The sequence below is a fragment of the Mauremys reevesii genome, linkage group 21 (assembly GCF_016161935.1).
Source record: "Mauremys reevesii isolate NIE-2019 linkage group 21, ASM1616193v1, whole genome shotgun sequence".
In the NCBI taxonomy this organism is placed as follows: domain Eukaryota; kingdom Metazoa; phylum Chordata; order Testudines; family Geoemydidae; genus Mauremys; species Mauremys reevesii.
Genome location: NC_052643.1, coordinates 16,172,983 through 16,199,066, shown reverse-complemented (window position 1 = coordinate 16,199,066; position 26,084 = coordinate 16,172,983). Strand labels below are relative to the sequence as shown.

Sequence of the window (26,084 nt, the reverse complement as noted above, 5' to 3'; positions counted from 1 at the left end):
AGTTATTCTCAGACGTTCATTTTGTTTCCACAGACTTTGCATTGTCTTCTGCAGACCTTCCTTATTAAAGGAGTCTGGGAAAAGGACCTGAGAATTCTTCTTCCCACCCTCCCCAACTGATGGTCTACAGATGCACAAATCAGGTGAAGGAGAAGTAGCAAAAATAATCCCTAAACAGCACGGATGTCTCTTGATTCCTTTGAAACCTTGGAAATCACAGTGATAGGCACACTAAAAATAGGCAGACCCAGCTAATTATTTGGACCATTTATAGAAGGCCATCTTCCCAATTTCTATTTATTGTAAACACATGGTAAAAAAAGGTTCGTTCAGGATGAAAGCCAATAAATACATAAAATCCAGTGTCTGAGTAGAGTTAAAACCCAGGCCGACAGAAAACTTACAGAGAAGTACTCTGAGTTGAAGGGTAGAGTGCAGGGAAGGAAGGGGCGGTTTTCTTTTGTTTCCTTTGGGGGGAAAAACAACTCTCTCCCTTCTCAATGGAGACTGACTGAAATACACCATTTTGTCACAGTTGTATTCTTGGTAGAGCTTAAAATATGAGCTTTTGTTTCCAGGCTTTTATTTTTTAAAGAATAGGTGTTCTAACTCCAAGAACAAAATCAGATTACAGAAACAATCAGACAAAAACAGCTGAGCGTGCCTTTTTCTGTATTAGGGGAAAATATATAAAATGGAGTTCAGATATGTAATACTTCATGCTCTGAGTCCTGACCCTACACATTTTCTTTCCGACTTATTACTCGGGCTAAGAGTTTGGCTATTCATCTTAGAAGGTTCAAAGTATTGTGCCAAAGCACCACATCATTTCAATTTCCATCTTAATATCTGTATGTGCAAACCTAATTAAAGTGAAAAGTCCAAGTCTGAACACACAAGTACTGTGTGAGAATACCTATCACTAATGTAACAGAACACTGGTCATTTTCTAACTTTCAAAGCTGCTACATCACAGAGGCTTCTTAGGATAAAGTGTCATATTATTTATTTTAAACACACAGTCGTGAAAAGGGTCCACATCTCAAGCCAAGTCTCTCCTTTTAAAGATACATTCATTTAAAATCCAGTGCCTGGCTATGACAAATCACCTGGCAAAACACACTGCTCCTAGCTTGATATTATATCTTCTATTCACAAATCTGACTGCTCTATTTTTCAGATTATGGTGTCAATACAAGAGTTACTTTAACAGTACAATTACAAACTTTAGGTTAGGGTCTTCTTTCATACTGTGTGTACACAGTGCCTTATCCTTAACTGGGGCTTCTAAGTGTTTCTACAATACATGCTCAGGGTCTGATTGCCATATTTCGGGTCAGGATGGAATTTTTCCTGAGGTCAGATTGGCACAGACCCTGGTAGTTTTTCGCCTTACTCTGCAGCATAAGGCATGGGTCACTTGCAGGTTTAAACTAGTGTAAATGGCAGATTCACTGTAACTTGAAATCTTTAAATCATGATTTGAGGACTTCAGTAATTTGGCCAGTGGTTATAGGTCTATTACAGGAGTGGGTGGGCAACGTTCTGTGGCCTGCAATGTGCAGGAGATCAGACTAGATGATCATGACATGCCTGTCTGACCTTAAAGTTGATGAGTCTATGAGAAGGAGCTGCGGCTGCCTTAGGCTACTCTACTGTGCACAGGTAAAACATTGTTGCGTCACTTGAGTCTGAGTTTTGAACCTTTAATCCAATTTAATGAAAACAACCCCTGGTCGGCTCCCCGGGATTGAGTCTACTGATAAATACTACACTTACCTTCAGCAGATAAAAGTCTTACCTGATTTATCTACATATTAAAACGCCAGGTCATACACTTTTGAGCCTTCTACTGCCTCAGGGCAGGAACAGTGTACAGTACTGAACACTTCTAGCACTTAATTAAAATTTCATTTAAATGACACTAACTAATTTCAAAAGCTTTGTTTCCAATAGATTCCATTTCAAGTAGCATGCCCTGAAATTTGTTATAAATCTTCAATCTAAAACTAACAGGAAAAGGAGATGGAAAGGTCAGGGAAAACTATTTTAGTAATCTCAGGTGTTACTTACATTTATTTATGGTAATACAAATGACAATTTTCAGACAAAAATATGATTTTCAACTTAATTATGTCCCTTCTAATGATAGCATAATCAGTAAAATATTCCTATTGCATAGTAATCTTTTGAATCTCTCCTTTATTGTTAGGGATATCGGCGCCTCCCGAGAAAAGGATAAAGCTGTTTCAGAACTTGGGGAGGGGATACATCATGTGTCAACTGTCTCTAGTGAAAACAGCTTCACCTGGAACTTAAAATGTAAGTATCATGAGTAGTGGTGTCTGTTTCCTACATGACTTTATAAATATGCTAACAATCAGAGTTATTTCCTGAAAATTGTCTAAACAGACTGATTGGAAAGGGAGAAAATGCAGTGGGATGGAGATTGTTTGAAGTCAACTACTTTTTTTAGAAATCTGAATGAATTTAGTATTCATAAAATGTGGAACTAAAATGCCCTGGGGTTAAACTGACAGTGAGGTAAGTGCTAAACTGCCTTCAACAATATAGCTCTGTAAAACCATCATCATGGATGTACACTATAAAGATGAGACTACTGTAGATAGGTAGCTTTAAGGCTATATACCTCTTAAGGAGTGCTGATATTACGTTTGTGTGAGATCGCTTCAACCAGAAGATGTATGTAAAGTCTTGTTCACAAATCTCTTAGGTTGTTGTATAATATATTTGAAAGGAAAATTTAAAAAAACAACCAAACCACCAAAAAACCCCACAATTGTGTTTTTATAAAAGTTACAAAAATAGCTACCTGACTGCCTTCACTTTTTGAAAGAATGTTAGATAAAAATAGGACAAACCATATAGGTCTAGTTCTGATGTCACAATCAAGATCATAATTTGGTGTTTCCTCTGGCTGGATACAATAATCCTATTGCTAAAAATGCTTAAGTTACTGCAGGTGGGGGGAGGCACCGGGTTATCACCCACACTAGCCCCATCTCAGCTGGGGCTGCCCCCTACCTGTGTCAGGTGGCTGTAGCTCCCAGCCCTGGCTCCACAGGTGACATGAGTCAGGGAGGTTCCAGCATTCCAGCTGGAGTGTCTGCTTTTTAAATGTTATGAAGTTGGCAACTCTAATTTGCCATAGAAAGTGCAATTTGCAACATTGGAAATGAAATGACAAACTAATACAGTACTCCTATGAAATAAAATGAGATTATACAAAACACGAAACTTCAAATGAAACTGTTATACTTTGTTTATTTGTTGCTCTGCCAACCGTGAGCAATTCAGAAACTGAAAATAAAAACAAGTACCACTCCTTTAAAAATATTTTCCTCTACACCGCCCCTCTCCTCAATGTTACTACACTAAGCACTTTGTTACTCTTGCTCTAGGTATACAGTAGAACTTCAGAGTTATGAACTCCAGAGTTAGAAACTGACCAGTCAACCACACACCTCATTTGGAACTCATAGAATCATAGAATTTGAGATCAGAAGGGACCATTATGATCATCTAGTCTGACCTCCTGCAAGATGCAGGCCACATAAGCCGATCCACCCACTCCTTAAGCAAGCGACCCCTGCCCCATGCTTCGGAGGAAGGCGAAAAACCTCCAGGGCCACTGCAGTCAGGCAGCAGCAGAGACAAAATAAGTAAATAAATTAATAAAAAGCAAATACAGTATAGAACAGTATTAAACTACTAAAATAAAGGGAACATTTAAAAAAGATTTTGACAAGATAAGGAAACTGTTTCTGTTATTGCTTCATTTAAATTAAGATGGTTATTAAAAGCAACATTTTTCTTCTCCATAGTAAAGTTTCAAAGCTATATCAAGTCAATGTTCAGTTGTAAACCTTTGAAAGAACAACCATAACGTTTTGTTGAGAGTTATGAACAACCTCCATTCCCAAAGTGTTTGTAACTCTGAGGTTCTACTGTATAAACAGACCTAGGATTTTAAGTTACTTAAGAATAGTACTGCTTATCAATCTTGTGTAAACAAGCTCTATACTTAAGACTGAATTAACAAGATCACCTTCATTAGATTAACAAGGCTCCCTTCAGTAATTTCTGTTGATTAGAAATGTACTTGCTATGAGCAGATTAATTCACATATTTACAAGATTAAAAAGAAGCTAATTCACCTATTTCTATGATGAGGGAATACCATATCTACTCATTTTAAGATGGACAATTCACTGGGGTGCGTGCTTTAAGATTCTTATAAAAATACACATTATAGTTGTCATTTGTCATCAAGAGGGATACTGTTAGCATCCATTTTTTAACTGTCTGGAAATCACAGGACTAATATCTTTGAAAAAAAAATAAGTGCCTATTGTAAAGTGCTTCCTCTAAATCACTGACAACAGTATTTTCAGGCAAGAAGGAGTTGATATTTTGTAACTGAATTTAGATTATGATGCTAAAAATATGGAGATTAAAGGGAAAAAAGTGACATTTAGTGTTGTTAAATTCTTAGTACCAGAATAGAAGCAAAGGTTATGAAACTTCAAATGAAGTAACCAACCCCACCTGCACCCAAGATCCCTTGCTCTTCAAAAAGAGCTCTGGTATTTTAAAATTCCATTTCTAGCAGAAAAAGACTTCAACTGGATGATAGGCATGACCTGAAATGATGGAACTGAATTTCTTATTTTATATGAAAAACTAAATTGAACATTTCCACAAGATCTTAATGAAACCCAAAAGATTATCCTTCTGTGCCATTGACACTCACCTGGAATCAGTCCCCCAGTGCATTGCATAAATTTTAGCCAAGTGCCCCCTCAGTGTTCTTCTAGTACGCATCTGAATTCGACCCACTGGATCAATGTTGGCTGTGATCTAAATAGACAAGTTATTATAGACCTTAGATTCTGCATTTATCTTACTCACAGAATATTCAGATACTTCATTAATACAGAAACACTTAGAGTAGTCTATTGCAGAAAACCAAAATGATGCAATGCACACATTTTGAACACTGATTAATACAAACAAATTGACTAAGACACGTGTTAGTCCTACGCAGTATTTGCTTGGTTCTTCTCTTATTTACTATTCTTCCCCAGGCCCAGCTCTTTATCTGAGTATTGTAGGCAAAGCCCTAGCTAAATATAATTGCACAATATTCCTCTGGAAGAACATGCATGTTATCCAGGCCCAGTGGGAAACTGCATGCACTAGACACACTCAGAATCCTGGGCAGGATTATGTTCAGTTTCTATCTTCTGAAGCCTCTAGCTTTAAGATTACTACAATCTTGTGGCAGAGGGTTCCCCCTGCCACCCACAACAGAGATGCATTCTACAGAATAACACAGCTTTCTGTTTTTAAAAGAGAAGGTGGGGTGTTTGTATTTGAGGCTTTAACTGCACCTAACATTTTGAAAATAAACTCCCAATTTAGATCTAGCATAAACTGCCTTTTGAACAGAAGATTTTCAAATTATAATATTAATATTTTATCTAACTTTTAAAGGATAAGAGTGTATTCTGGAACGAGTAAGTGAATAGCAAAGTGAGGAAGAAATCAATACACTGTCATTATACTATTACATTTTATATAAATAGTTTCTCTGGCCTGGAGCAAAGCACTGGCTAAAAAAATAGCATATAGCGCATTTCCAGTAATATACTGAATAAACGAACACACATTACAGTGAATCCAAAACAGTTTACAACTCCATTTTACAGATAACGTCTGCATACTTGTCCTGTCTCCACCTAAAAAAATTATTTAGCAAAGCATTTGAGTAAAGAACTCTGCTTCATTTTGAAAACTGCTAGAACAGATTAATGTTCAAACTAACAGATCAGGCCAGATTTCAAATTCCTACACAATGACCCTCCCTAGAATAAATACAGTAGCTTTTTACAGACTTTTGCACATGGGAAATATTTTAGATATTAAACTTAGCCCATTTTACATTTATGGGCAACTCTCTTTGCCACATATGCAAATTTCCCAAGTAATTTAAATGCTCAAAGAAGGCCTCTTGCTCACTACCTCTCTCTTGCTTGATGCTACAGAGCTGAAGTTGTAGTACTGCATTTGTAGCATTACTCACTTCCATGGCAACAAACTGACATCAAACACAGGATTATTACTCTCAGTTGAAGCAAAAGGGATTAAACTGGGTGGTGAAAGGTAAAATCTGATTTAAAACACATCTGGAACAATAGCTCCTGGCAAAGGCTTCTGTATAAATGGCCTTCCAGGTTGCTCCAATGTGAGGGTCCTTCAAATTATAGATCTATCTGTATAATACTTGTATAAAAAAAATCAGGGAAAGGAACTCAGTGACCTACCCAGGAAAGTACTACTTGATCCTATTACTGGCAGTAGTTGGCCATGCATAAGCAGTAGGATCTGTGCGTAATCAAAAAAAAAAATATATCACACCATGCAAAGAGTGAAAGGAAGCTAATGTTGCCAAGAAAAAAAGACTATAGGAAGAATTAAGATATTGTTCATAATTTACGCACACAACTTTTTGTATTTACATTTTCCTTATATAATTTTTGCAATTAAAATGTGAGTGTCTGAAATGAGTGCTTACCTGGGCCAGAGTGGCATCTGCACATGCTTTTCTGGCATCCTGTAACAAGGGAAAATTAGAGACAATGCATCAGACAGCTTACTATGTGTTGAACCATTTATGCTGACTACTCTGCAAAAGTTACTCGGCAGCAGAACTACCAGATTTGGGAAAATCTTGCAATTATGATCACCCCAAGGAGTGAAATTGGAAGAGGAACCTATCAAGCCAGATTTTGTTACCAATGTGTGTCTAGTATTCTTGCTAGAACCTTTATTTATTGAGAATATAAATTCTAGCATTTAGTGGGCAAGGGTAGGAAGGAATGCTTAGCAGCAAGTTTCAGAATGTGATTTCTGGTGTAGTGTGTTATCACTGAGTACTTACTGCTGACATTCTGTGCATCTTATAATGGATGGTCAAGATCCAGAATGCAAAGTACAGAGGGAACTTGGACTCCACAGCTGCCTTAAATAGGGGCTATACACAATATGTATTTCCAACTCTGTTTAAGGAACCTAAAACAATTTGTTACATAGAGCTAGAAAATACTTCAGAATAAAAAAAACAAACTAAAATAGCCTGAAAGTACATTGCTCTTCACCTGGCCAACAAATACTTTAGTCAATGCTTTAGTTTAATGCTCCATACCTTTTTAAAAAAACAAAAAACCACAAGCAGATACTAAAAAAAAAAAAAAAAATATGCAGGAAGTCTCTTTATTGGCGCCAAACTTTTGTTCTGTTTAAAGAAGTTTAAAATTAATGAAGACAGGAAGACATGACATTAATTTCTTAAGCTAGTTATGTACACACAAGTCTGGATAACTTGTGAGTTGTTCTACAATGGTCATTTATAAAAGGATGGAGTCAGCTCAAAAAGAGACTCAGCTATTTTATTCATGTTCTGAAAATTTATGATTGCTTAGGCTTCTCACTGAAAATACTTCCAAGCACATACTAGTAAGAAATGGTGGCGTTTACCATTTTAATTAATGATCTGGAAGAGGAAGTAAACAGCACATTAATTAAATATGCAGGTTATACAAAACTGGAATAAGTTTCATTTACCAGCCAAAGGACTTAGATTAGAAGCAAAGGCTGCTCAAGCAAATTTGGGTAGTCTATTCAGAAGCATTAGTCACATAGTTCTCTTCCTACATGGCTCTACCGCAATCATACTGGACTGCAGCATTCAGTTCTGGGCACCGCACTACTGAGAAATTGGTAGGAGTTCAAACAAAATTGACCAGGGACTGATTTATAAAGAAAGAATACTGGCTACGTGTAGCTTAGCTAAAAAGGGAAGGGGATATAACATTCTATAGTTATCTGAAAGGTGTAAATACCCTGGATGGAGATAAGTGTAGGAAGGTGCAGGGAATTACAATTCAGTAATGGAATTAAGAAAAAGAAATGTCGGCCAAATATGAACAGCTTGTCAGCAAGAGCTATTGGACTGTGGAACATCCAAAGGAAGGGTTGGAAGCCCCACTGCTGGAGACTTAAAACTAGAACAGACATAGTACGAGAAAATGTAACCTAAGGAACAATCCTGAAATCAGCCCCAAGGAAATTAAACGAGTACATCTTTTCCATCTTTAAATGTCTGTAACTGTATCCATGCAATTTGGCAACAATTTGAGACGGTTCTTTACTCTATTTGAACTTTCTTCAAAAGCGCGTGCACGCACACACAAGGACATGTTTAAAATTAGATCATAACAGGATTTAACCTTAAATACGTATCCACGGTTCTGCTCTTAGTCACTTGATGATAATATTAAACAAAAACTACAGGGAAATAAGTGAACTCTGTCATTCTAATAAATCCATGTCTGTTTATATTTGTGCTGCCATGAAGTCTATACTATAATCACAGGATACTTGCATATTTTCATGGTGCAATACAATATATTCCACTTTTCTAAATAAAGGGGAACTTTTACCCAGTACAACACAAGGTTTCTCATTCATTTTCTGCGCTCAAATTCTGTTTATGAAAAGGTTCTACTGATCACACCATGCAAAGAACAGTTACTTATTCCACAGCAATACTGGGGATCTTCTAGATGTTGTCAGTGTGAACCTACTGTAGATGTGCATATGCTTTGTGTGCAAGATCAGAATTTTTTGAACAGGCATGTCCCAAAGACAAAAGATAGAACGGCCATGACATTCCCTCAGTTCCCTCTCAATTTGAAGCCCATGGTAGATGAGGACTCTGCAAAGTGGGGATGAAGGGGAATAATGAAATCCATACTGATACCATCTCAAAGAACCGTTCTTTCTTTGAGTGTGCATCAGTGTGGATCCAACTGCAATCAGCATCCTCTCATGATGGTGAGACTGAGGAGTCTTAGCTGTACCAACTGAGCAGCGATTGACGTATTTCTCTCCTGAATGTATCATCCGATATAGCAGCTGAATCCAAGGCATAGTGATTGGCAAATGTCACAGGGTTACTCCACATTGCCGCCTTACAGATTTCCAATATTGGCACGTACATGGAACAGTTAGGGCATGTTACTTATGTTCTGGCGGAGTGAACCTTGATGTTTGGTGGGAGAAATACACTGTCCTCCATTTTGATATTCTTGGTGATGAAATCACCTGACCTTTAGAATGCCCTGCTATGGCTAGATTAACAGGTTAGTTCAGACTGTTGCCCCATCCATGTAACAAACCAAAGTCTAGCATGTGCAAATTCTCTTTTTCCAGTGCTAAAACATGGCTTCAGGAAGACAACAGTAAGGTTGACTGATTTAGATGAAATTCTGAGACCACCTTAGGAATGAACTTCAAGTGAGGTCTTTGCACCACCTTGTCCCTCTGGAATATCATATGAGGGTTTGGGCATAAGTGACTGAAGTGCACGCTCTCTTCTGGCTGAAGTGATAGCCACTAGGAAAACAGTCTTCAGTGTGTGCTGGTGAAAGGAAAATTCTGCGAGAGACTCCAATGGAGACTCAATGAGCCTCTGGAGGATTATAGTGAGGTCTCAGGCAGGAGAAGGTTCTCTGACTGCTGCATAAATGATTTTCTCAAAGAGCTATTTCAGGTGGGTTCAGAAGTGCTCAAAACCCTCGGGGGGGGGGGGGGGACGGACGGATACCTCTTCTCCACTTGCTTGGGGGAGAGAGGAAGAGTGGCTGGAGATTACCATAGTCCTTTGGCCGATTCCAGGATTTCTTCATTAATTGGGAGGGTGATCCTGGCTGGTGTTGTCATGCTCACAATATTAAACAGCTCACGAGATTGTTCATATATGAACACAGTCCCAATGTGCAGGGTCTCTGCAATATGAGACAGGAGGTCCTTGAAGGCTTTCTGCATGGGGACTGGTGTCACTGCCCTGAAGAGGATTCCTTGGGTGAAGGCCAGGGTCATTGTTGCCTCCCTGTCATTTCCTGCTTCTATGCACTCACATCCAGTTGCAGTGTGGCCTAGTCATCCATGATGCCATTAGGCAAGAAGGAAGAAGTCAGCAATGGCAGGAAGGAGAATACCTCCTCTTCAAAAGGCAGCACCAAGAGGTGCTATGGAGCAGGTCACATCTGTCATACCAGGAACGTCTTCAGAGACATGGATTCCTCCAAGTCGTCTCTCAGGTCTTTGCTCACCTCCATCACAGGTACCAGTGCCAGGTCTCTCACTCTGCTGGACTGCTTGGGGGATTTGTCCTTAGATTAGTCTGTTTCATGTCCCTCTCTGGAACTCCCTTTTGGTCTTGGAGCTATGTGTAAGCTTGGTTCAGCTACATGAGTTGGTGTCCCATTTGTGAGAGGCATAGGTACCTGCTTTAATGCCTGAGGTACCAGCATTGAGGCACTCAGTACAGGTGAGTCCATCAGCCCTGGGGTAGTCAGTGCCACGGTCTGGCGTGCAGAAGACTTCACTGATGCTGAGATGGTCAGCAGTGATGCTGCTGACACCACCTATTGGAGTCCTCTTCACCCACCTTCCTTCCACAGTTCAATCCCAGAGTGTGATGTGTGCTTGAGGGAGTGCTGGCCAACACTGGTTTGTGTGGTCTTGCTGGGGTCATCACTGTCACCTCTGGGTCTGCAGTAACCTGCAAGAATCACTCTAACACGTGTAGCTTGCACTGAGCTTGCAGGTGCCAGCGGAAAAGGACTTCCACATAGAGCACCTGACTGGGATGTGCCTCTCCCCTTGGCAGAAGAGACATTTGCTGTGACCCTCCTTGATGGGATCCATCTGTCACAGGATGGCAGGTTTCAAACCCTGAGGGTTTGATTCCACCATGGAATGTGGCAAGCTGGTGTGAAGTGTCTTGCCTTGCTGTACGGCAGGGTGTGGTGTGGTCACTGATGGACTTTTTTTTTTTTTTTTTTTTTAAATAAAAGGAACATCCTTCAGTTAACTGGCTTAGGATCTCTGAAAAGAATAGGATGTCAGACACTCACTTGTCTTGTTGCCATAGGCAGTAAGAGGAAAGTGAGGGAGTCACAGCCACTCCCCATCCTTTATGCTCTTGCACAAGAGCATGAGGACGCCAAAGGCATATGCACAGCTGCCAACACTGCTATTCCAAAAATCCAATCTGGCATGCATGAGTACCTACTCTGGGATTCTCACTGACAACATAACTGAGGAACTGCTGAATATGTAATGCATTATGCGTAGAGACTTCTATTCCCATGAGCAGCGATGCTCTGATTTGATGATCTAAAGTTGTTTGGCCAAAACTATTGTACGTAAAGCACCCAAATCCTTTCAAAAAATTGTGTTCTTTACCAGCATAGTTTAACAATATACAGGTTGTATACTTTACAGTGATGAACTGTTGCCCTTTTAACAAGGAGGCTCCACAAAACTGTCCCTCTTTATGTTGTTGTAAGTCTTGAGCACAGCTCAAAAACGTCTGAGAGAGACTTAGGATGGGGTCAGGGATTGGAATTTCTTCTCCTTTACAAAAGTGATGTTAAAAATAACTGCTCCCTCATTTTAAATTAAAAAGAGGTGTGGGGCTGAAAGGAAGGAGTTTATAATGTGAAAGAAAAGTGACCATATCAGCTCACTTAAAACCAGTGTTTGGCAGCGAAGTCAAGTTGTGCTTGCGTCTGTATATTTCTACATGAATGCCAGTTTTCTGATTTAGCAGCCTTGCTATCCCAAATAGCACAGATGTGAAGACTGGTGTACAAATCACCAACCCAATAACATTTCAAATTATATTAAAATCACTTGAAGTTTGGGGTTTCATTTTACTGTTCTTATATTCATTTTTAACTGCATAAGTAATTAAAAAGGCATCTTTTCACACTTTTTAAAGAAGTTACTCAGTTTACAAATCACAGAGTCATGCAATAGCAGCAAGTTACACAAAGCCATAGCAGTATCATGAACTCAGTTACAGAGGTGTTTAAGTAGGTGCGGAATATGGTCCCTGTCACAGAGAGTTTACAATCTAACAAGGGCAATATAGACAGAAGGGGGAGGGTTCGGGATGGAATGCAACAAAAAGCTAGTGAGAGGAAAACTTCAGCATGTGTCTTATTAGTACTACTTTTCTATGCACACTGTGAACCATAAAGAGATTAGGATATAAATCTCCACAAAGTGCTTCCATGAGAGGTCTCAGAGAGGGTGAAGACCTAGCACTCTGGCTCAGGAAAAAGTGATCAAGGTGCAAGGGGTTGCAGGAGATTCAAGTGGAGGGAGGATGCAGTGCAAACAATAAGTAGTGCGGCGTGGGTGGAACAAATGGGGGTGGTAAGGGTCAAAAGGAAATACAACCAGAGAGTTTGTCTGGAAAAAAACTATACATCACCAGTGTCAAGGAACCTACATTTTACTTGAATTAGGTAGAATTGGGGTCCAGACATTTTCATTACTTTTGTTGGTTTGGGTCTGAATCCTGCCTGGCATTAGAGCCATTATTTTGGGGCCTAAAAAAAATTGGGGGCTGTCAAGGTTTTTAAAGATGCACCTTTCCACAATGACAACAGCTGTTGACAAGCACAACCTGCAGGAAACAGAAGTGATGTCTCTCCCACAACTACACCTATTAAGTCTTGCTAGTGTAAGTACTATAACTTGGCTATTATGCCTCACTTTACTTCTGAGCTGGAAAGACAGAATGTATTTTGAGCAATAAACCAATGCCCACTGGATCACAACAACTACTTTGGAATATTTAAAAACCCCTCAAAAAATACAAAAACTAGTTTAATTTAAGCTATTTATTTTTTGTACTTGTCAGCTTACACAAACTGAAATTAAACTGATCAGTTTCACTCAATTTATATAATCAGTTTCTCTTTCCGCTTCATATGTGCTAGTGTTGTTTCCAAAGAATTAAAAGACACTGGGAATAATTTTGTTCATATTAAGTTTCATAAAATCCTTTTGAAAGAAACCTACAAGATGTCCATTTGACAATAATCCTTTTTTGGAAATATTAAAACACTTTTCCTTTATTTCACTCAGCATATTCATGGTGAGTAGATGTGCCAGCAAGTCAGAAAGAACCAGAGTATATTTACTGTGATCTATAACTTAACCCCAATGAAACAACATGACCTAGTTTTACTGCTTGTGTAAACCTTTGAGTATAAGCAGGAAATAAAATCTAGACAGTAAATAAAATATAATGATGTACTTCAGCCAATCTTTTTAAACTACTTTCTACGGAGGGTTGTGAAGAAGTTTATTCATGATAAACTCCATGGCGAGCGATGAATTATAATTTGTTTAGTACTAGACTCTACTGGTCCAAAATACTAAACCGAGATATTATCTATCTGAAGGCTTCATAAAAATATCAGATACTCAAACCTGATGCATTAGAGATTTGGATAGCTTAAAGTGTCAAGAGAAACATACTGGCCTTAAGGACTGGTGTACGATACAGAAATACTTTTAAATATAATCTATACGCTCTTATATTATTCTGTGTGACTCAATCAAAAAGCTTACTGGAAATTGGAATGGCTAAAAGCAACTTTCTATGGAGTTATCTGTGCTTACATTTATAAATCATACCCCATACGTTAACTTCTGAAATATATTATGAAAGTTTCAGCCTAATAAACAAGTCATTTTTGTCCATCTCCCATCCTGTTCCTAAAAAGGACACAACTGGCATAAATATCACTTGCATCAACCTAAATACACACACTGATTTGATTTAATACATACTCTGATTTGATTTTTCAGTTGCTCAGCCTCCTGGCGTAACTGGTCAAGTTCACTCATCTTCCTGTGCTAAAGGTGGGCTTCACTGCCACCTCTGAGACAATCAGAAATCTGAAATACAGACACACGAGGATTTATTAAAAAATAAAATAAATTAAATTAAATTTAAGTTTGATAAATTAATGGAGCAGAATGTCCTTTCAACATAGCTAGAATTCAACCCAGAATTTAACAACGACTGGTAAAGTCAGCTTCAGTGGGTCAACATTTCTCAAATCTATTCAGAACAAGGTACAGTCACAACCCTTCATATCTACTGTTTCGTTCTTTATGCCCATGATTAATAAAATATGTGTAGGACTGTTTCCTCTCCTTTCCCTCAGGTCCTATTGCATTTTTCCTACCATAAAAATATCTTCTTGATTGCACTTTGTACAAGCTGTCATACTCCATGAGCGAAATGCTGATTTTTTACAACACTAATTGTGATAAACCCTTTTCCCTTGGGGTGAAATTCTGTGTAAAAGTATCAGTGAAAGATTAAAAACAAATCAAAGAAAAGATAAAGATGTCTCTAATATTTATAGACTGGAGTAACAAACTGAGAAACCAGGAATAGGATAATACAATAAAGTTTCCTGAAATTTGGTGATTGTGAGGAATACTGTCTGGATAGCTGAGTAAACAGGGATTGCTCAGGTCCCTATGAAGCAGAAGAAACCAAAGGGACAGTAGATTTGGGTGAGAAGCCCTGGAGAGATTATTCTGAAGTATCTGTTGGGGAACCTCATTTAGAGTTTTCTTTTGCTAGGTATTCAAGTCATACTGGAACAGATACACTTCTACCTGGATATAATGCTGTCCTCGGGAGCCAAAAAAAAAAAAATCTTACTGCGTTATTGGTGAAACCACATTATATCGAACTTGCTTTGATCCACCAGAGTGCTGCTTTACCACGTTTTTCTGAATTCGTGTTATATTGGGTCACGTTATATTGAAGTAGAGGTGTATTTGTAATGTTATGTGCAATTTCTACTGTGAATATACTTTGTTTATCCTGACACGTAACTGAAAAGCAAATATGAAAGAAATGACATGAAATTACAGAAATTAGATGAAATATATTTAAATGTTTCATTTTATACAATTACATTTGTTCTCACGCTTGTCACAGAGCCCCACTCACTGTAATGCTTTTAATGTAGTACATAATTGGAGTGGGGCTAGCCACTACAGAGGACTAAACAAAACAAGTTCAACTTAATACAAATAGCTAGGTAACACCATTTCTCTGTTTTGAGATGTATTCTAGATACTGTTTCATATAAAAATTCACCCAAAAAATATCTGTGGCTACGATGACTTATACCTGCTTTAGGAGTTCAACTAAATTACTTCAGGATTGATTAGAACTGCCCAAAAGAAAATAAACTTGTGGAAAGCAAATGAGATATTTTAGAAGCTGCCTTGATCTTCCATATTTAGTATTGTCCACACTGCTGCTGTTCATTGTTTGCCAGTCATATACATTTGATTACAAATTTGATTCCTCTGTTCCTCTACTGTATGGCCATAACAGATTATGCATATTTTATGCATGTATCATCAATGGACACTGTCTTGCTTTTAATTGCTACCTTTGTGGCCATCATTACCTCTTTCTCCTCCCTTGGTTTTCACACTTCAACTGCTAGAACAGGGCCTCATTCTCCCTGATTGATCTGACCTCGTTATCTCTAGCTTGCTTCTTGCTTGCTTATATATACCTGCCCCAGGAAATTTCCACCACTTGCATCCGAAGAAGTGGGTATTCACCCACGAAAGCTCATGCTGCAAAACGTCTGTTAGTCTATAAGGTGCCACAGGATTCTTTGCTGCTTTTACAGATCCAGACTAACACGGCTATCCCTCTGATTCTTATATACTGTTAAAATCAGTATATAGACATTGTAGTGATGTTCAGAAAACACAAAGCCCTTGATTCCAAAAGAAAATCTGGCAATTGTTTTAGAACAGCAATGAACGGTTGTCTACTAGGATAATGACCTAAGAGCTCATTCACACTTTCTATAACAGTGTTAAAACAGTTTCATTCTGTCTACAGTATCAATTACACAGTTTAATGAGTTGGAGAACCTGCTGCTGACAGCCATTTTCTGCAATAGCTGGTTTTCCTAGTATAGATCCTGAGTTATTGGCTATCATATATGCCTCTGGCTGCTGCATCCTAGGAGGAGATTCTCTGTAAACAATCTAGAACAGACAGAGCTAAAACACCATCCCTGAACCACCATGAACTTCCCACAAAAGGCAATTTCGTTCCAAGATGTTACTCAAACCATTTAAATATCTTCTAAGTTTATAATACTTTGCCTTTAATAGAAATATTTTTCTAAACAAAACTATCATTTTCCTTTAGCGTTCTGGCCTAAAAATTCATAGTTACCCCCAAGCTGAGTTTCTTTTAACGTGTTAGTAACTAGGCACTAATGTAAAATTGCAGAGGCACAGTAGCAATTCTAATGAAATTTACATTTAGCTGGGGGGAACAAGGTATATGGCTGTGTCAGAATTTTAGAGACAACATAAAAGAGTGGAACATAAGCTCAATTTTATAAGCAGATTAAATCAATAAATTAACCTTTTAAAAATACTTCAATAGCATAAACATCCAAACCAATTCATAAACATGACATTATTGCTGGGCTAAATTCTTAAATTAGAGCACTTGTTAAAAGACTTATTTTAAGAACAGTGTTTAGTTATATTTTATTATATTATATAAATGAAAGATATATATTATAGCAAATCTTTCATTTAGCAAGGCTGTTAAATTTGAGCTAATAAACTGCTGTCATATTTGCTTCTCCCTTTAAGGGCTATCTATAGCATGTATGAAAATCTAAAGAAGAGAACCGGTATTTATTTTTGAAAAAGGAATTGGTAACTAGAACTGATCCTGCACCACAAAAGAACACAAATGCTGTAATAGCAGCTTCAGATATTATTCTATTGGGATTTAATTTGCCTTTTTTTAAACAAACAAAAAAACCCTCATAGGTAGCCCTTCCCAGGAGGAAAGATAAAGATAATTGCAAAGTCCCCTGCCAATCAGCGATGAGAAGGTATAGTGAAGGCAACTCAAAAAGCAAAGAGATTCAAATCCACCAGTAAAGAAGTGGAAAATAGATGACGTGAAAGTAAAGTGCTAATACTCTCTAAATAGGGTCATCCTGTTGTTTTCTTACAGTTTTCTATCATAGTAAAAAGTACTCTAAAGTACCTCAGAACTTTAAACAGCTCACAGAATCTATCAAGACAAATATCAGATGTTCAAAACATCTCACACCATTACTTACAAATATACTGTTCTCCTCAGCAGTCCAAAATATACCTACAATAGAAACTTGGGTCAGCTCCTACCAAAAAAATCTCCAGTCATACTGTTCCAGAGCCCAGACGCTGTGTTAATGTGGAACTAGGTCTCTTTCTCCCTTCAGATTCCAGGGTCATAGTTAAGCCCTTGTAAGACTGTTGGTTCAGCTTAGTAGCCCATTCAAATCCAGTTAAGACAAAACCTGCTGAGAACCTTATGCTGTCCACTTATCCTTCTGACCCATATTCACCATTCTGTTTTCTTTGGAATATTCTTTCACTTCAGAATATTCTCCACTCTGAGTTCAGTACTAGGGACTCATCTGCTGAACTACACACCAGTCTTGAGAATAGAGCAGTCAATGCTCATCTTGTCTCTGCAGCTCAGCTCTCTCTGCTTGGAGTTGTTTGTATTGCAATTTTCACAATGAAAATCACTTCAGAGCAATACAGGCACTTGACTAAACAGTGTTCTTTAGCATACAGGGTGTCAAATTGGTCACGTTTCAGCTTTGCCACAGATCAGTTAGACTTTAATTACAACAATTTTAAGTTATTGTTTAGTCCCATTTTAGCTGGGTCAAGAATATAGAAATATCTACCATCCAGCAGAAATAGTCTCTGGTATTGCACCTTTCAGACAACTCCTCACCTATATGAAGTGGTGGTGTCCTAATTTTACAGGTGGGGGAACTAAGGTCCACAGGTTAAACGATCTGCTGAAGGTCACAGTAGCTTAATGACAGAATCAAGAATAGAACCCAGGTCTTCTGGCTTCCAGTCTCCTACTCCAATCACTAGGCCCTGCTGATGCCATCTGCAGCTTTATCTTTAAAAAGTCTGGTATGGACTAATATAGCAGCAGGCAAAGGACTAGCTACATATCGGTCCTACTACAGCACATGGTGTAACATGGTTCCAATCTTCTACTCATGCCAGAAATTATACGATTATAAACAATGGAATTATATTTATTTATTTACTGAAATAATGGGTGTTTTTTTTCTCTTTTAAAAGTCTTGGGGGAAAAAAAAGAAACTGATCCTAAGATCAGAATAATGTTGAGGAAGTTCACCTTACAGTGACTGAGCCTGGTAGTATCATTTGAATACATTCAGCACTTTTTAAAGATATACCAGATGTGTTTCCTTCATGCTTGTGCCTTATTGCTTAACGAGGTGTGCAATGAAGCATACTACTGCAGATGTGTAAACCAGCTGAAGTGGGACATTACTATGAAGTGCCATATAGCCATTAAATATATAAATGTAATAGTATGAAGAGAGTATAGCCCAATATGTTAAATAGTTAGTTTAGTGGACAAGTCTACAGATGTTAAGACACTCCAAAATATGTACATGCATTTCTTTCCACAAAGAAAAGTCTTCATTAAAAAAGTTAAGATAAGAAGGGTCCATTGATGGAATTTCTTTTAACAAAACTTAATTCCCACATGCACCACTTTCACTGACAGATGCTGCCTATTCTCCTATAGGTCTCACAAACCTGCGACACATAAGTATACTACACAACGCCACACTCCTAATGGATTCACTCTATGCTGTGAAACCTTGATTGCAACCTTATATTTTCTAACAAGAAACCATCACATCATACGTTAACTTACCAGCATATAAATGTTTAAAGATGTGTTAATGTTGTTGAATATGAGTTAACGTTTTTTGTGACCATGAGGAATGTGGTGTGTACATTTTTTTACTGTTAATGATTAGAGATGTGACTTCTTTACAGGAGGGGTAATCTGACAGTAAAAGTGGTGAATGATGGGAGATGGGGAGTTAAGAGTTGTAAGGATACCTAAACTTGACATTTCCTGACTTTTAAGGGTTGGGGTGAGTGGCTGGTCGCCATCTGTAATCTTAACTATTTTTAAGATATTCTCTTTGTAGGAATCTTGATTGGAGCGGTTATGTAGGTGATGTGGAAAAAAGGAAACAGACCCTTTCACCATTCAATATAATATATACATGTAGATAGTAATGATAAAAATACAAAATGTATAGAAGGTGAAATCTTTGATACAGAATGTGCTTAGCAGATAAGACTTGGTTCTACTATAGTAAAGAGCTGGGTTCCATTTCTAGCTTTTCTCTATGTCAAACAATCTTCTCTTTATATTGAAGACACTCCTAACTTCACTCCTCCTTACCTTCTTTCTCTGCCTGCCTCTCTTCCTGCATGTCAAAATGTGCATTTAAACAGGGGTACCCCTCCTATGTATCCTATGAAAGAGCACAGCAGCTTTCCAAATCTCTTCATACTTTTTTGAGGTTCACAGGCATTGAGTCAAGGTCTCTACAGGAGCCTTTGCCTCAGGGTCACATCTCTCTTTAGTATACTTTTCACTGTGCAGTTCAGACAGGTACTCCTGCAGAATTCAACCTTCCTTATCTACAGTACATCTAAGCTCAAAAGTGCCTTACTTAAGCACTTTGTGAGCTTAGTGAAAACCTCAGCATGTTGTTTCCTCAATATAGGATCTAGAGTACTAATGAACACTTCACCTTCCATCCAAAGGTCTCAAAGTGCTTTACAAACAATAAGCTACCTTGTATGAGTGTATAGAGGTTATTGCCCCCATTTTAGACAGACAGACAAACATAGGCAAGGCATTTAAGCAACTTGCTAATGATATTTAGCAATTGAGGCATAGTCGAGATAGTACCAAAAAAAAAAAAAAAAAAAAAAAAGAGTCCGGATTTTTACTCACATACCTCTAGACATACTGCTTCAATTAAGCAAATACTATAGGATTTCATGGCACTCCACAGCTAAACGTATAAAAAAAAATGTGGATGCTTGTCTGTTTTACAACACAATTGCATCACAACAGTGAATTAAACACATCCCTTCATTCAGAGTTAAAAATCAGCCAGTATACATTACAAACAACTCCAAATCCCAAACTTGATTTCTAGCACAATGCCACCAGAAACTGTTTAACCCACATTTCCCATTTCCTCTGCAGGCCCTTTTTTGGTTTAAATATTAACAGGAAGTTTAACTCCTGCCAACATGACTGAGAACTCCCTGGCTAACACTCAGGAAATGAAAAGCCTAACCCAGTCACAGGCATCCGAATACAGAGGTTCTTCAAAACAGATGGTTTAAGATTTATGGGTGAGTCAGCCAGCCTGCCAACCATCTTTGTGACTTTTCCATTCCCTTCTTACTAAGTCTCACAAAGTAAATTTGATGCTACTATCAAACCTCAGGGGAGGGGGGAATATATACCTTTTGTGCTAATTTGAATAAAACACCACAAAGTATTTTTGTGGCTCTATACAGAAACAAGTCAGCAGAGCTTTTTGAGGCTCCAAAAATAAATTAGACTTTTCTTTAAAGGCAATTAACCCCAAAATTTAAGATTATTAAACTGGAAGGGGCATTGTGTGGAAATTAGTTATCCTTGCTCTCCATACATTGACCAATACAATACAAACTGCCATGCAAAAAAGCATTGAACTGGCTACACTGCTATGTAGAAGCTGTCAGCTTGACTGGGAAGACATTATTGTTCTTCAATTTCTGTGGTTTAGAAAAATTTTGCTCCTTAATCAATAATTCTGTAGTCATACAAAAAGCCATATACATACATTGTGTTTTCAAAATCACCACCTTGGGGGAGTAAACAAACAGATATCCATCAATCTCACACTTACCTCCCTTTCCCTTGAATGTCCTACTGTGTCCTCCAGAACAACACACTTCATCACACCTTCACTGAACTCATTCAAAATCTCCTTCCATAAGCTGAACTGCTTAATTGAGCCTTTCTGCTGCAAGACTAAATCCCCCTAATCTTGTTCACAAAAATGTATCTTGGAGTTAATTTTTTTTTTAAATAAGAGACATTAAAATACACACTTGACAAGGTAGTTTATTATTACTTGCAATTTCAAAATGACCCAAGTCCCTCATTTAATTTATTCAGTTACTTGCACCACATACATTGTTACTTCATCGCCCCTTTTCCCACATTCAGAAGCTAGATAAGACACCATATTGGTAACTTATTAATGTAACATATGGAGGCTTTTACCTCTTATCACAAGAAACTATTTCAATACTCTTGCTGCACCTCAAAGTTGCATTTTTTAAACACTAAGAGGGAAAAAATGTGCAAGCAATATATTTAGGTATTGGAGACTTCTGAAGAACCACCACCTATGGTGTAATGGATTCTTGCCATTTCTCCTACAGAGGAAAGGGACGTTACCTTTGTGTATTTTTTTGCAAAATAAGCAACAGGCAAGTTATCTTTACAGCTGCAGTAGTGGCATTTGAGCATTAAAATATCCAGCTACGTACTGTAATTTGTAGCCATTTAAAACTTTACAAACACCAACACGAACACAAAATAATTATTGTGAATGGGGAAATAAGCTCAATAAAGAGTGCCCCAGTACAATGTTTCTGCCCTGAAGATAAAGCTCACTCGTCGTAATAAACAGTGACACACTAATGAAAGGAGTGATGTATTGTTTAAGTCCAATCATACTAGCACAACAATTTTAATTTACGAAGTCTAAATAATTTAAAGTGCACTATACTTCGCTCAATCTAATACACAGATTGACATTTACCTTAAATTCTGAGTTGTGAAAAAGTCTAACAGCATTATTTTAAAATACATCATTCTTTAATCTACTTGGCATAGGCTGCAATAGCCTCTTCAGAGGCTTAGTGTGTGGTTATAGTCCGGGGGGGGCCGGGCAGTGTGGCAAAGTTTACGGCACCTCACTTATTCAATTTCAATTTTTCCTCATTTTACAAAAAAATTAAGGTACCAGCCAGTAAAAACAAAAAACAAAACAACAATTGTGCAAGGTGAATAATTCCCAATTTCAAAACTTCAGTAGAAATACAGAAAGTACTGACGGTATCATTTTGCTTGCAGTTATCTTTATTACTAGTGATGATGCATGAGAAGTAAAATAATCCAGCTAGACTGTATTATTGATGGTGCTAATCATATCAACGTATAAAGGTTAATAATTAATGCCTGCCATATGATTGCCAAACACGAACTGGATAGTTAACCTCTTAAAATTGTTATAAGACATGGTACTCACAAAACTAATCTCATCTCCTGAGAAGAGCAGTTTTTAGGGGCTATTGAACATTGGTGAAGTCTTAGGTGGCTGTTGTACTTTTTGAAACGTATAAAAAGTCACACTACATTATACCCACCAGACAGATTAGCAGATGCAATGCTAATCTATCATATGCTATAAATCCTATTAGTAACACCTGTTCCTAAAGGGACACCAACATTCGAGGTCACAACTCCATCTGAAAATTGTGCCCCTACTGTTCTAAGTTACCCCTAAGATTACTATCAGAGAAAATGAAAAAAATATTTTTCTTTAATTTTGTGCATGTGATAGCACTTTTTGGGTGATCAGTTGAGTTCCACTTTTGTTGATGTTGCATGCCTTTTCACACTCCCCGCAAGAGGGCATTTACCAATATCAACAATAGAGCTAATATGGAACAGGAAGCAAGCTGTAGCTATATACAGAAAGAAAGGGCAGAAGAGCAGGAGTTCAGACTGAGTAAATTAGTTGGTGAAGCCTTGAGATCCACACAAGAGATGTTCTAACCAAAAAGGGAAGAGCCATAATATTTTAGGTTTTCAATAGTTTCAGAACATATTAAGGTGTATTCTTCTAAATATTCAATTTTCTCACAATCAATCATTACAAAAAACAACTTGAGAGCATTCCTTTAAGGAGTTGTGATCCAAAATGAAAGACGTCTCACTTATTTCTCAGGGCCTCCTGAGACTGGACTACAACTACAAGCTACTCCTGGGAGAATTCTGCGTCATTGTGCATGCGCAGAATTCATGTCCTCTGCAGATTTCTTTGCTTCCCTGCAGAAAAATGACCATCAGGGAAGCAAAGGGATGCTGCAACAGCAGTCACGCACCACTCCTTAGCTGTGCAGGTACATCACTTCAGGCACCTGGAGCAGCCGGTGGAGAGGTAAGTCACCGCAGGGCTGGGGACACCCCAGCCAGTGGGTCCTACCCTGAGCCGGGATCAGCTGCTAGTCCGGGCTGGGCTGGAGGCAGGAGAGGATAGGACTTCCTCTTCCCCTGCAAGGAGTGGCTGGGGCTGTGTCAGGCCCTCCCTCAGAAACCTCCCCCAGCTGCAGGAAGCTCAGTATCCTCCTCTGCTTCCTGCCCCCATTGCTCCTCAGCTGCAAGGGGAGGGGTCACTGTAGGGGGAGCTGCTCCCCCATCCACCTGGGCCTCCCATACCCAGTCACCCAAGCCAAGCCTCACCCCATACAACCCGTACACTCCCAGCCTTCCATACCCAAACCCCACCAAACCTCAATTCATGCATCTGGAGCCCCCTGCACAGCCAGACCCCCACCCCTGCACCCAGACCACCCCCCACTGAGTTCCCTGCACTCAAACTCCCACCCTGATGAGCCCCACCCTCCTGCACCACTCTGAGCCCCCATGCCACTGACCCCCAACTAGTTGCACCCAGACCCCCACCCCACCAAGCCCCACTCCCCAAGCACCCAGACCCCTCTGCTGAGCCGCAACCATTTTCACCTGGAAGCCCCTGCAGAGTCCCATTGTCCCTACACCTGGAACCTCTCCCTCTCTCCCTTGCCTCCAGCCTCAGTGCATCTAGATCCCCCCACAACTCCCCCACCACCCAGATTGTCCCACAGAATCTTCTCAACCCACACTAAGCCCCTCCACAATTGGATCCTGCCTGGTTATTGCTGCCTGCCCCACACCTGGTGCAGAGGGGCAGGGCCCCAGGGTGTTTCTGAGGCAGGCCCAGGCCTTGTGCTGTGTCAGGGTCAGGTGCAGCCTCACCATTGAGTCTGTGTTCCAAGGGTGGGGAGTACAGGATGATCTCCCACCTTTGTACAGCCAGTGCCCTGTGCTCCCCACTGCCATGCTGGAGCCTCCGCATTTATTTATTGACAAATAAAACTTGCAGATTTTTGCAAAAATTTCAAATATTGTGTGCAGAATTTTGGGGGGGGGGGGCGGCGCAGAATGCCCTCAGGAGTAACAATAATACACTGATGATGCTTTAGAGAAGATTCATCCACACCTGAGATGAACACAATTTCAAAAACCATATAAGTCACTACTTGTCTCTTCATCTATAGTAAGATGTATGTGTGAAAGATTAGTGTCATGGAGGCACAGGCAGTTCTCTCAACTGTTCTCCAGCCTTGCTTTTTTAAAAGAAAGAAAGTGAAGTCAAGCTATTAGGGTTGCAGAGAAAACCTTCAAAACATGGAGTGAAACCAATGCAGCAATCTCTTCCTGAGTTTGTAGAAAGCATCAAGTAACAGTTTGAGGTGTCAACCAGCCCATTATTTCAGTGGGTGCTAACTTAAATGCCCACAACAGTTAAAAGTATTTCACTGCTTATAAAAATGTGTAAGAAAAGAAAGGAAGAATCATATTATGGAGATCTACACCAGTGTTTCACAAAATTGGGAAGGAGATACTAGGTACTAGCCATGGTGGGGAAGGAGGAGGAAGGCAGGAAGATGTATGCATTAAGATGGGTAATGGGCCTTTAATACCACATGATGGAATTATGGGGAGGGCTTGGTAAAAATCTGACAGCTTTCAAAGTCTGCAAAACACTGATGTAGACTGATGTGTCTTCCACGTGTCTATGGAAAGGACGTACGAGTTCCTGCTTGAAGAGAGCTTCCCCGTCAAAGCTCTGATATGACACCATCCTTTAGTCAAAGATTAGGTAGAACTTGCCTCCACAAGCAGCCAGTGGAGCATGTTAAAGTGAAGGATAAGCCAATGCTAAAAATGTAAGTTCTTCTCCACCATGCAGAAGAATTAAGAGTTTACCCGCTCTGAAGCCATCTCCCTGTCAGCAAGGGAAGAAACTGGGATCAAATCTGGTCTCTCGTGGCCATGCTGAGTACTACAGTAGAACCTCAGCGTTATGAACACCTCAAGAACGGAGGCTGTTTGTAACTCCGAGATGTTTGTAACTCCAAACAAAACATTATGGTTGTTCTTTCAAAAGTTTACAACTGAACACTGACTTAATACAGCTTTGCAACTTTACTATGTAGAACAAAAATGCTACTTTCCCTTTATTTTTGTTAGTAGTTGAACTGTTTTTTTTTTGTTTGTTTTTTTGTCGTTATCTCTGGTGCTGCCTGATTGTGTACTTATGGTTCCAAATGAGGTGTGTGGTTAACTGGTCAGTTTGTAACTCTGAGGTTCTACTATATCTACAGATCAATAAGGCTGGCCATAAAACTTGAATTTCTGTCATTTACAGCACTTCTGAAGCAATTTTTAGGAATATTAAAAATTACATTTTATCAAATGTAATCTTAACTTCACACAGAGGAGACACTGTCTGATGTGTTCCCTTCTGTGCTCCAATAGCATCAGCCTTTGTCAGCTTCTCACACGAACATCCCTATGGTTTTCATGTGCACGGAATGCCCTCCCTGAACTGATCTGTAAGTCCATTACTCTCTTCTGCGAATCTTTCAAGATTCACCTTTGCCACAATGCTTAAAAATTCCTAATTAATGAATGATGGTTTAAGGGACAGATGGGGTAGTTGGCAATTACAAGTGTATGTATAAGCACTGTATTTGATTGCATCCCTCTACCTCCATGCTTCCAATGTCACTTGTTCTTGATTGGGTGCTTCTATTTTATCAATTTACTACATGACAAAGCAGCTTCTCATGTTAAATAGAAGTCATTACAAGAATTAAGCACTACCTATAAAAAGATACTGAACATTCATTACATCTTCAAGACACTGCATAAAATAAATACTCACAACACCCCTGTGAGGTAAGTGGTGGTTAACCCTATTTTACAGATAGAATAGCTGGAGCAAACAGCTTAAGCCACTTGCCCAGGCCACAAGAAAAGACATTGTCAGAGGCAGGATAACAAGGCAAGA

At 38.9% G+C, this 26,084-nt stretch overlaps 2 protein-coding genes across 28 annotated transcripts in view; one reads left to right on the top strand and one right to left on the bottom strand.

The window, feature by feature from the left end:
• Positions 1 to 26,084, top strand: part of CALML6 (calmodulin like 6) — a 235,833-nt gene that overhangs the window by 61,315 nt on the left and 148,434 nt on the right. For 16 of the 25 annotated variants that reach the window (XM_039509211.1, XM_039509212.1, XM_039509194.1 and 13 more), the window contains exons 2-3: positions 2,213 to 2,322; positions 20,105 to 20,256. The gene's annotated coding sequence lies outside the window, so the exon portion shown is untranslated. Of the gene's footprint in view, positions 1 to 33; positions 144 to 2,212; positions 2,323 to 20,104; positions 20,257 to 22,913; positions 23,127 to 26,084 lie in introns of all 25 variants that reach the window. The other 9 variants (XM_039509202.1, XM_039509192.1, XM_039509190.1 and 6 more) reach the window with 5 other exon arrangements.
• Positions 1 to 26,084, bottom strand: part of GNB1 (G protein subunit beta 1) — an 80,917-nt gene that overhangs the window by 24,438 nt on the left and 30,395 nt on the right. For 2 of the 3 annotated variants that reach the window (XM_039509173.1, XM_039509174.1), the window contains exons 2-4: positions 13,744 to 13,851; positions 6,599 to 6,637; positions 4,775 to 4,881 (exon numbers count right to left, since the gene is read on the bottom strand). In XM_039509173.1, coding sequence (XP_039365107.1) covers positions 4,775 to 4,881; positions 6,599 to 6,637; positions 13,744 to 13,800 — 203 coding nt within the window. In that variant the 5' untranslated portion in view covers positions 13,801 to 13,851. Of the gene's footprint in view, positions 1 to 4,774; positions 4,882 to 6,347; positions 6,409 to 6,598; positions 6,638 to 13,743; positions 13,852 to 26,084 lie in introns of those variants that run through there. The other variant, XM_039509175.1, reaches the window with a different exon arrangement.